Raw genomic sequence first — 12,778 nt, forward strand, 5'->3', positions numbered from 1 at the left:
CTTTGAGGCAATATTTAACTCTACATGCAGATTACATCAAAGCAATTCTATACTAATGAATGTATATGTATGCATGTATATATATATATATATATATATATATATATATATATATATATATATATATCTATATCGAGAGAGAGAGAGAGAGAGAGAGAGAGAGAGAGAAAGAAAAAGAGAAAAAGTCAATCAGTGACGTGAATCATCGGGCCACAGTGGAGGCAGGGAACAGCAGCTCTGAAGCTGCAGCTTCTCCTTAAGGTAATTTTTTCTTTTTTTAAACCAGTAACAGTATCGGTATTAAAGTACTCACAATGTATTGCTTCTCCTTTGGTGGGGCCGTCTAGGACATTAAACTGTCACTTTACGTAGTGCTGCTTTTGAACCACAATGAGACATTGTTACGATGCTTTGTGAAGAGAGGGTCTGGGGTAGGAATAAGACTACTCTGTGAACGTGACACAAGGCAAATGGCCAAGTACAGCTTGAGGTCCTTCATCAGGTAGAAACATAGGCAGCCTCAATTTCCTGGACGGCTCTTATCTGTCTCCAAATTCTATGTTTTATGGTGTAAATTTTCTATTTCCCATTATAGTTTTCCTTTTTATTATTTGTGTCATTTTGTTGCTTTGCCCCATTTCTCATTTTCTGACCTATTTAACCTAAAAACAGGAATTTTTATGATCAGTGAGAGGTCCCGGGAGAATCACTGAACGCCTTGTCTGCCTAATTCTTTTTACATTTCTGTGGAAGCCTGCCACTTCATTAGTACTATTTTGATACAGTGTGCCCTTAAGCCTATTTTTTAATAACAGAATTAATAGTTCTATTTTATTTCACCATTATTGGATTGCATTCCCTCTACAATAAAGAAATGAATATTTTTCGACAAGAAATTATTTTTCTTTTCCAGCACTCCCAGAAGAACAAAGTAACTATTTTTTCTCACTCTTTAACTATCTTCAGTTACTTTTTACTTTTAGATTGCTTTTTTTTTTCTTTACAACACAATCACATATATCCAGCACATTTTAAGTGGACAACAGTGCTTAAACAACTTAAATTTTCAATAAACTTTTTATTGTCACTTTTGTCAACGATTAAGCCAACCTTACTTATTAAGGAAAAAATTTTAATGGCACTTTAGAGCATTTTGGTCACTTCCTGAAATCCCAACTCTTACAGTTCAATAAACATATATGTTGGTGTTAACAGATTATATTAAGCAATGTAAGCTATTAGTAACCCAGGAAAAGTATATGGGTATAAAGTAATGCCAAGTTAAGACATGTCCCTTGGACGTAGCAGTTTTTTTTACAAGTATATGTGTATGTATGTGTCTATGTATTTATGGTTTTATACCCTAAAGCTAGGTCTCTGCACATTTCCCTCTAATCCTCCCACCTTCCTAAACCAAAGTGTAAAAAAGGGGAAATAAAAAGCAGTCCTCCACAGTCGTTGACAGTAGTAGAGGACGTAACGTTATGTCCTCAGCTTTAAACACCAGTTTAGTGAGGACGTAATAGTACGTCCTCATTGTTTAAGGGATTAATTTTCACTTTACCTAAACAGTAAAAGAGCTACATAATCTACAGGTGTGCTATAAATGTAATATAAGACATTTGTATAGGTTTATTAAGTTTCTACTCTCCTTCGGTAGCTCATTCTATACAACCCTGACATTTGTGGTCTCAGAATTGGGACACCAGTGTTGGGGGGACATGACCAGAGGTGGAGAGGGGCTGACTCCAGAAGCGGGCGGCATTAGGCAGAATAACACCTGCCCACCTTTATGGAAGGGCCACCTTGCGGCACTCAGCTTCTGAGCATTGCTAAGTGGCATTGGTGTGAGTTCAAATGGAGGTCTTGATTAACCCAAACATCACCTAAAAAATATACAAAAGGCAGAACAAAGAATAGAACCTATTGGTAATTACGAAATGATTTTAGTTATATTAAAATCTGTGAATTTCGAAATTCCCAAACAACATTTTTATTACATCCTCACTGCTGATTACCGGGATATGATGTCATAGCCTGGTGCTCTGGGTCTCAAAGGCTACTGCCAGATCTGAGGTTCTTTCATGTCCTCTGGACTTCTCTCAGTTAAATACTTTGGGCTGTCTTTGTGTCCCATGTAATAATACTTCTCAGAGTAATCTATGATATCTTCCTCCTATCGCATGTTTCTGGGATACTTTGGTTAAGAGTCCACATTGACCTAATTTGATACAACTACTCAACACCCATCCAGTTGATCTATAAGTCCTTCTTGAATAAAGCGATTAAAATACTTCATTGTACAACCTCAAATATTTAGCCACGCACATAGATAATGTCAACAGTTGATTCTAACACAAAGTTTCTGAACTGAAAGAAGCTTTTTTTTGGCTTCCTCATAAAATGTGTGAGATAATGAGATGTTGTTTGTAAGTTTCAAGTCTTTTTTTTTTTTGGCAAAGTGAAGAAGTGTCAGATAATGGGATGTTTATGAATTCTAAATCAATGCTCTGGGAGTTGGAAGTATATGACATAATGTTTAGTTATAAATCTGCTTTTAGTGAGCTGGAAACTCGGAATGAAGGACTGATCTGAAGGTATAAATCTTTTAAGTGAACTGGAAAAAAAAAAACTATGCCAAGTATAAATCTGGTGCATTGAGCCGAAGAGGAGGATATCTTGTCAGATATGATGTATATTTGATTTTAATGAAGATTCATCTATGTAAGAAGGGTTGAAAGATGTACACTAAACACTCAAGGTGTGCAAGATGAGAGTATTCCGCTCAAAACACATCTCCCATCGCCGGTCTAGCTTGCCAATCCTTCAACTCTTTTTAGAAAACAGTACTAGTTTTTTTGTATCTGTAATTTTTTCCCCCAGTTCAGCGTGATATACAGAGAATGATTTTCTCTGCCGCTCACAATATGTATTAAAATAAGTGTTCATTCCACTTTACAATCAAAAGGACACTGAGTCTGTAATACCGCAGAATTTACAATCACATCTCCTGTCACTGTGCATTTTAATCATGAAGAAGAAAACTGACCTTTTGATCGTCTACCAGGAAACCTTGATTCGGGAAAAGCTCCTTCAAAGCTAGAATAAGTCACATTATCTTCCCATGTATCAGACACCAAATTAGATTTTAAGCTCTTCTAGGCAGGGATGTATTAAGGCAACATTACTTCTCCGTGTACAGTTCAATGCACATTCTTATCCTAATAAAACTGTTTTCCGAGAGGAACTACTAGACCATGCACAGAAATCAACAAAATTATTTACTTTGGTGCTTTTTGTCCCATTTTGCACCCTTTAAAGCTATTGTGCTGTGAGTGCTAATAGAGTGTTTATTCTTCCTACTGTGTGGTACCCTTTGTGCGTTACTGCAATGTTATAAAGTAGTTGACTAAATACGACATCATCGGTTTAATAATTTAATTGGTAGAGCAAACAGTTGACGTCTTGAGAAGTATAAGAAGAATAAAAGACACAACCACAAACTGGCAACACTGAACACTACAGATGGTCCTGTTTTAAGACCCCACTTGGGGTCATCTTGGAATGTTTTGGTCCATCGCAGAAAAAGGATCTCTGACCGGATTCTCAGACCGATCACGATCACAAGAGACAAGTTTCCCCCTGCATTATAGAACCAACTGCTCCATATGTAAATCATAGCCTTCAAAAGCCTCACCAATGAGGTAGAATCTAATTGGCAGTGCTAATTTACCGTTGAATGCACAGATATATGAATATAAATCCTTTACTATCACTCCTGCACGTCAATCAGGGATCTTTTATCTTTAATTGGAAAAAAAAGACCACTTCCTGAACACAATTGATTTATTCATTTTCCTGTTAAAAAAATCATCCACTTTCTTCTTTGTTGTCACAGTCTTAATTAAATTGACCTTTTTAAAAAAATCCTTAATCAAAATATTTAATACAACTTAAAGAAAATATTTAATGTGAGAACAATCTGAGACCTATCATAGACACATAGAATCTAACCTGCCGGTTTTCACTGACTGAAACCTTAATCATCCCTTGATCTTGAGTAATTAGATGGGAACTTTGGGGTGGAAGAATTGGGTTCTGGTGTTTATAGTGCGTGCGGCACCAAGTAAGGTGGCCGGCAGGTCAGACCCATTCGGCCCCGTCTAGTACACCCGCTTCTCCTGCTGTGAAGACTCAAACCTTAATCGTTCTTTGGTCTCCTCTTAGATGCTGGAGTCATACGCCTTTCCCAATACGTGTTTACATTCCCTTCATCAAATGAGAACATGAAACGAATACCAAATACGAGAAATGAAACAGCCAACCAATTGGGTATGCTTTTTATAGAACTTCATTAAGCTTAAGTGACAAAGTCTGCATTCCCTCTCTCAATTATAAAGCAACAAGCATAGAAAATTACTAAGCAACCGGAAAAAAAAACCAACACATCAATAAAGGAATCAAAGCAAAGGTAGACATCAAAGCCCACTCAAGCTGAATAAACAAATATAAGATTATCTATTCTAGCAAGTAGCGTTTTTAAACAATAAAATTGATAAAATAATCAATTATAATGTTGTTTTAATATATGAACATACCTTTGAAGCTTTTTATTTTTTTTTTATGTTTGGTATCCGTGCAGAAAATGTAAAGTGTGTTTATGATTAAATAAAACAACTTATTATATCTTCAAGCACCATCAATGATAATAATAACTGGGGCATTCCTAGGGATGGCTGTTCTGAGCGCCCACTTTCCTGGGAGTGTGGTTGAGATCAGGGACAGCTGGGAGAACAGATACATAAGAGGGCAGAAAGAGTAGTGGAGAGTGGTAGAGTGAGTGGAGAGTAGGCAGGGAATGGGAAGAGAGTAGGCAAGGAGCAGGCATGACAAATCATATTTCCCTGTACAGAGATTGAACATTCCAACCCGGAGCTCTGGAGAAGCAATGCTTCACCCGGAGACTCTGGGTGAAATCCACAAACTTCCCAGGCTTGCCAATTAGTATAAATTATTAATGTTTTTAACTGCTTTAGCATACCTATTTCCAACAGTTTCTTTAGCAAGAGAAACACAGGACTATCCCTTAAACCACCAAGTTTTAACCCAGATCCCGGGAACGAATATCACTGTTTTTTAGTCATTCTCAGTTATTTATTACCCTGCTTCCACCTAGCACCCTGTTTGTAGTTGCAGGATATAATTGTTGCACCATGAGCAAAACTTCAGCCTCCTCGAGACATTGGCAACATTACATACCCTCTGATGTGTAATATAACAAGAATTCAAGGTTCACACAAAGTTGATGCCCCAGGGCTCTGTATTAGTGCCTTTACCCTGGTGCTGGGGCAGTTATGTTTGGCCATTCCCTGCCCAGGTTTCACCCATTCGCACCTACTCCTTGTCCACTACCTACCCCTTCAAAGCCTTACTGGGGTTACCCTTCCCATTTGGGAGAGTAATACTCCCATCCTAGCTTCTATAAAGAGCTGGAGAGGGGTAAGTTTTCAAGTATGGTAACATGTACCTTTATTTTTAGTTACCCCTGAATGGGTATATAAATCCACCTTCGCTTCTCCTTTTTGAGGAAATGCAGCATCCACATCATTTTTCCTTCCAAATTATAGATGTGTCTTAAAGCTACTTGATATCACAACCAAGCAGGTTTTTTGTGTTAATGCGAGCCAGGGGAATTCGAAAGAATATTCACCATTTATACAAATGCTTGCTTTATACCTAGATAAGCCTCTCGGTTTATGTAACTGCCTTATTTTATGAAATCAAGAACTGATGTTCTAAGCACATTTGCTGTATAAACAGGTCCTAGACAAGATGAATCAAATAAAAACACCATTAGCGTCTAAGTCGTTTTGCCTACTTTGTATTTTAGGAATTTACTAGATATACTGACAATATATATATATATATATATATATATATATATATATATATATATATATATATATTTTTTTTTTTTTTTTTCCAACCAGCTCTCAGTATCATAACATTCTTTAAAAAAACTAACATTACCATTTACATACAGGGCTGCCAAATTGGTTATTTTAAACTGAATATCAAATTGCAGACCAAAGGCTGACCTTTGACACGCGATGCACTACTTTATGTATAATTCATACACTTTGAGAATTCATTTCCCTTTACGGAGCTCCTGCATATAAAGTCTACAGGCTTCTTGGTGTTGTTTGTCTGAGTTTGCCCATCATTTATGGAAGGCTCAATGATACACTTTTAATAAGGACTGTTTTTCAACTCTAGCAACAGACAAAAGTCATCTTGTTTGTTTTGCGTATTTTTCTACTACCCATGATGAGGTTATAACTCTTGGGTTGGGATTCAAGTCAAGCAGACTATGAGTACTCCTAGAGAGCCATGTTTAAATGGTATAAGATCCCAAGGAAGAGAGTTAGACCAATCACCTCTGCCTATTTTGCAGCTCCACCCACTTTCCAGCCATTTTGTCCCAGTTACACTTATAACCTTACTGCTTTGGGGGTCCCCGTTTCCTGAAGGGCACCTGGAATATAGAACTTGTCTTAACCAAACTCAACAAGGGAATAAACTCTTACTTTCTACGATGACTTTTCTCCCGGTCCAGTCATCTTCGATCGACTGGATGTTTCCAAAATGAGCGTCGCTGTAGAAGATCCGATTGTTGCCTTTTCCATTGGATTTGTAGTCAAACGCCAAAGATATCACATTTTTAAAATATTCCGGATTTTCGTACGGTTGCACAGGCGAGTTGAGATTCGTTTCATCCGAAAGATGAATGCTTTTTAATATGGTTCTCCCCGAGTAGAGCAAGTAGCCATCGTGTTTTAAGCAAGCAACTCCATTCTTTGAAAGATATCCATGCGCGCAAGCACACGTCCTTTGCATATTCCCACGGTATAAGCAGATCTGTTGACATCCACCGTTATTTTTGGCACAAATGTTGGTACCTGCAGAGAGATATTATTTTAGCATTTTGTAACTGTCTCAGTCGATTGGCTTAGTTTACGTTACCTCTTTATTAAGTCTCCTAAGGATTTTTTTAGCTGAACGGTTTACATTATATTGATTAATGTTGCTACACGCCACAGAGGAACATTTTGTGCTAAACTATATGTTTTTCTAGGTTAAAAAGAACATTGAGAATCAATAATTCAAAAGAACATTTTGACCATGCTTTCATTCGATTTCGTTGCTTAGTGCAGTATCACTACACTCACAAAAAGTTACAGTATAATGTGTGATGATATTTGGGTTATTCTTTGTATTTGGTGAAACTTGAAAATGCATGCATGAATGTATATTTTTATTTACATTAGAATATATGTACTTAGCACTTTACGGTATAAAGGAAAAGGACCATAAGGTGTCATAGAATACAGTAGCCAAACATTATGAACAGAGTACGACAGGCACATTAGGAAAGAAGGTCCCTGTCCTGAAAAGCTTACAATCTAACCAGATATTTAATCTTGTGTTTTCCTAATAGCTCACTATTTTTCTTCTTATTTACTGAGAAGATGGTAGATAAATGGAACAGCCAGTAATGTTACAGCGAGGGAATTTAAACATGCATGGGATAGGCATATGGCTCCTGAATCTAAGACGAGACCGACGACTGATTAAAGTTTAAGTCTTTTTAACAGGAGAAGCGGGCGACTAGACGGGGCCTGATGGGTCTGATCTACCTGTAAATGTTTTTTTTTTCTTTTCCCTCTTTTTGTAACCATTTTACTTAATCCATCTCTATTAAGGGAATTAATAAGCCTCTCTCTAACAGAATGTTTCTTACCCAGAGACAATGAACGGCTCTAAAGATGGCCCCATTCTCCCAATACCCAACATTGGCTAAGCATGTAGCCGGCCACACTCGCTATAGCAGAGGGTGTCTCTTTAATGGCAAATTTATATATTAGAAACAGTGTTGTCGGTCTATTTAATCTATGGGGTGAGACATTAAACAGAAAGGAATTGTACACGTGAAAAAGTGGTGGATCACTAGTGACAGTAGTGAGCTGAAGAAGCCTACAGTGGGTCACAAGAGTGGATAAACCATGGAGTTACGAATGGTAAACCTGAGATGATCTTCTTGTAGGGCTTAAAGACGAGATATCTGTCCATTTGTAACCACCATATGACACCAGATATGGGCTATGGCAGTAATTAATCATTACTTTGCAAAGAGAGGCACGTAGTGATGTCATAGAGACGAAACTTGATCTTTTGTGTTTCTCTTATAAGTACTTTTGCTTACAATTCTATAAGAGCAATGTATAGATATTTTTCCATACTGCTTTATTTGAAACATTCTCTTCAATGGCAAAACTATATAATTATGTGCTTAGTGTTTCAAATATGTAAATTCCATGTATTGTCAACTCAATTAATCCTCCACACAGATAAATACAAATCAACTGTGAATTTTCTGTCTCAGTACAAAAATCCATATGTTGCTTTGCCTTTGAACGTGATCAGAAATGTGCAAACGTCTTAGTTAATTGGTATGAAATTTCTCTAATTAACACTCACTTATTGATGGTGCTTAGTGAAAAGTATGAAAGAATTGGGAAACTTTTAAGTAGTAAAAAAAAATCTTCAAAGCCTACTCATTTCATAACTTTTATTATTTTTTTGAGGCTATAATTCCTGTTAAAAAAACAATGTATGCTTTTAATAAACAAGATTTAGCACTAATTTTTTTTTTAAAAATAAATGTGGAAATAAAAGTACTATTTTTTTTATTTGAAAGCTTGCTCCTTTATTTATGCCACCCCCTGTTATGGAAGCTGAGAGGAAGCACAAAGTCACAAATTAAGCTGAAACTGTTGCCCATATTGGCATAAGTGTATATACTGAAAAAAGGTATAATGAAAATAAAACGGGGAAAAAAGAAACGGGTCTGGCACTCACACTTTCCTTTATTACATCAAATAATCCATCAGTTGGTGAAAAAAAAATCTTTAACAGCACTGCAATGTAGTACGCTTTTCGCGCACAAGGCACTTAATCATAAGCTTTAATAGAAGCCATGGGGTGTGAATTTTGGGGTAAAAAGCTCAGATTCTGGTCTTTACAGTCCATGCGGCACCAGGTTAGGATTGGCAATTCGCACGTACCTTCATTGCCGGTGGCAGATAAAAACAGATAGAAATCTGCCGGCAGATTGGCCCTATTCGGCTCCATCTAGCTCTTTTTTTTATTGCTTTAAAGACTCAAGCATTAATCAGTCGTTGGTCTCGTCTTCAGGAGCCATATGCCAATCCCATGCATGTTTAAATTCCCCCACTGTATTAGAGATTATGTGAGTGGATAGGCCAACCACTGCAAAAGTGTAAGCATGTAGCATGCAGTCACATGTATTCATGTAGGTCAAGTACAAGTGGGTTGGGAATTTTTGACAGACATCAAAAAGATGTAGCAAGAGTAAAAAAAAAAGGTATGATGAGAAACCAGAACACAGATAATTCCATCCTGAAGAACAGAAAAAGTATAAATGTTTAAATGACCCGGCTATTATTGCCTATAATAACCTTTATATCATCTATAAATAGTCTAGTGTTGTATCTTGTGGCTAGAGGTATGATTAAATGATCACACAATAAAGTGTACTCTGAATACACTAATATGTGAATTTGCAGAGATGATTCACACTCCTCCAAGCGTGGCAATCACGGCAAATTCTCTTGTGTTCATCCCTTGACGAACCATCAAATTGGCTCATCTCCTCCAAGATGTTAACCTATTTGCATGCATTGCTTCTGGCAACTATGTCACATTGTTAATAATTTATCAACGCACAGAAGACATTTTTTTTTAACCTAAGTGGGTTACATGACCTTTTTCCTATCCGTCGACGATTCCCTGCCTACACTTAGGTCGTTATAAGGTCATGCTACTAAGAATCTGTAAACCGAGCAATATTTATCCTAGGTTAATCTTTGTGCTTCTTCTAAATGTATTTATTGTTGGAAGAGACCTTTATAGGGAAGTTCTTATTCTAGTGTCACTTATTCTTTGTCCTTAAAGGTCTAGCCAATGGAACTATATCAATGTCTTGGTAGAAATCTAGAACAGCATTTCTCAAGCGTGGTCGCCATCTACACAATATCCTCGACTATGTAGAGTCCAGGAAAGAAATGTAAATATTCTACCATAGATTGAACGAAATGTGAAGGTTCCACCACTGACCAGATATGTAACCGCTAGAACCGGGCTGTAGTTGACTAGGTGGCCACAAGAACATAACTGTTGCTGAGTTTGAAGTCCACAAAACATGGCTATGAGTATATTGCCAACCACAAAATGAACCTCTGAGAACCACTAATCTACAATATTGCTTGGATGTTTTTGAAACAATCACTATTCAAAAAAAGGTCTTGAAGATTATAGCAATGCAAATATTCATACTGAATTGGTAAAGATCCTAGAAATCGTGTATAGCATCTCAAACCTTTCTCTCTGGCTCGGTTAAAGACCTTTACATCCTTTAGGTTTATCCCGAGACCCGTCCTCATTGTTACAGCATCTGTGGCATCGTTTTTGTTCCCTCTTCTAATAGAACCATTGGAATGCGCCCTGTCAAAAAGACGAGAAGACCACAGATCAACAATCCTTGGATAATTAAAATCAAACAAGTCTTTAAAACGCAACGGACAGCTGGCCTAACAGAAGGCATGGAAACCTACTTGTGCCTATGACATTGATACGATTTAGCTCTGAATATCGAAAGTGCCTTTTTTTTTTTCCTGTGGAAATTACATGGCTTTGTGAGGTCCTTATTGTGACCTTGCTAAGGGATGGCTAATCCTACAAGGGTGAAGCAGCTGGTGCTGAAATAACATTTTGAGACTCAAATACTTATGGAAAAATAAATTACCTGTCAGACCAGTAAATGTAAGCCCCGAAGACCACAACCGAAAACATATCCACATTGCTTCCTGACAGCACAATCTCACGATTCCGTCCACTTTCAAGGTCAATTCTTTCTATCTTGTCTGTGCGGGCATCACACCAGTATAATTTATTTTCCTAAAGATCAATTTCAAAGTAAACTTTAGCAAGCTCTGCTCTTTGTAAGAGAACTTTATTAAGACAACAATGAAAAAGCTAAAAGGGAAGAGGCTTGTTGCTATAACACAACATAGAAGTTAATGCTTTCTAAATACATTGTCAGAAAATGCATAAGCTGACCTCGTAGTCCACGGAGATTCCATTCGGCCAGGCAATCCCGGTGGTTACCAGCATAGTCTTTTCCGATCCGTCTAAGCGGGCTCTGCTTATGCAAGGAGTCTGACCCCACTCTGTCCAGAAGAGGTACCTAAGATTCATATAATTAAAACTGTTATTTTTTTATGTGCATGATGCTTGTGTTATACTATTCTAATTGCACAGGGGGGCTCTCGGAGTTTGACCCTGAGTCTCAGAGTTTTTGCCCCAGTCTCAGACTCCCAGGGTGGAGGAGCATATTATCAGGATCACTCAGTCTGGAGCTGGCTCCTTCCTATTCTACGCTGCTGTAATCATATATAATACCCCCAATTGGTGCTTTTGTTATCAGTATGTTATAGTCGATATCCCTGCTTGAATGCAGGTGACTCAATTAAGTGTATATTTTAATAATGACAAGCCAAGGTTTCCATGAGGACCGGTATTAGAGTTTATTTGGTTAGCACATTTAGAGAGTCACTGCGTTGAATCTACATGATGGGCTATTAAAGGGTTAATATTTCAGGAGCCTCAGGGTCAGCTTGGTAAGAAAGTCCCCAGTTTGAGATGAGTTAAGAACAGCACAGTGCTGATCACATTCTCAGCAGGTTCAATAGCATTGTGTCCCAGTCACTCTCATTTATTAACCCCTTAATGACAAAGACTGTACATGTACGGGCTCAAAATGCATTGTTTTCAATGGGTTTAGGGAACGCCCATTGTCCTTAAGGGGTTAAAACCTTTAGCTGTCATTATAGAAGAAGCCGAGTCTCAGCGAATAACGGGATCAACAGAAAAAAATGCCCTTAGATTTGGCTATCGAGATTAGACACCGTTCTCTTCGGCGGCATCGGGCTACGGTCGGTGGTATAATTAGAGATTCTGTCACTTTGCGGAGGAAATTGGAAAGTACAGGAAATGAAGAAAAAGGTGAAATGTCTTAAGAAAGGGAACAATACAAACACGCCTTTTTTATTCTATGACTCCTATGGCTGATTTAAGTAATAAAGTTTGCAAAAGCGCCACTGCCGATGCTATTATTGTATTGAACATCGCTTTTTCATTTCTATAATAATTAATCATTTATTATGGAACTTTGAATATTTCTGTTAAAAAAACAGACGTGTGAAATTATTTATTGCAATATCACAAGAGAAGAAGAAAACACGGTTTAATAAAGAATTTCATCGCGTCCATCCCCTTATTATTTTTATGAAAATAATATTTACAAGCTCACAAAGTCAGGCGGTACAATATATTGAACATCAGTATTATTTATACAGCCAGATATATGATGGGAGTCCCCTTTTATTTATAACGATGCCAGAAGTTCTCCTTCCATTAGTAAATAGAATACTCACCTATAGAACTAGCTAATCACCTCTATACCTTGTGGTTTAACCCCTCTTTACCCAATGTAATAGTGTCTGCCTTTAACCCCTTAAGTACAATGGGTTGTCATTAAACCCATTAAAACAATGCATTGTGAGCCTGTACATGTACAGGCTTTGTCGTGAAGGGGTTAAATTTGAGATTGTTACACTGTACATACACACTGTGGTAG

General features: G+C 37.4%; 1 protein-coding gene across 1 annotated transcript in view; it reads right to left on the reverse strand.

The window, feature by feature from the left end:
• Window positions 1-12,778, reverse strand: part of LRP1B (LDL receptor related protein 1B) — a 557,319-nt gene that overhangs the window by 188,685 nt on the left and 355,856 nt on the right. The window contains exons 38-41 of the mRNA XM_053471115.1: window positions 11,200-11,326; window positions 10,886-11,037; window positions 10,460-10,584; window positions 6,588-6,959 (exon numbers count right to left, since the gene is read on the reverse strand). Coding sequence (XP_053327090.1) covers window positions 6,588-6,959; window positions 10,460-10,584; window positions 10,886-11,037; window positions 11,200-11,326 — 776 coding nt within the window. The remainder of the gene's footprint in view (window positions 1-6,587; window positions 6,960-10,459; window positions 10,585-10,885; window positions 11,038-11,199; window positions 11,327-12,778) is intronic.

This window comes from Spea bombifrons, chromosome 7, assembly GCF_027358695.1.
Source record: "Spea bombifrons isolate aSpeBom1 chromosome 7, aSpeBom1.2.pri, whole genome shotgun sequence".
In the NCBI taxonomy this organism is placed as follows: Eukaryota; Metazoa; Chordata; class Amphibia; order Anura; family Pelobatidae; genus Spea; species Spea bombifrons.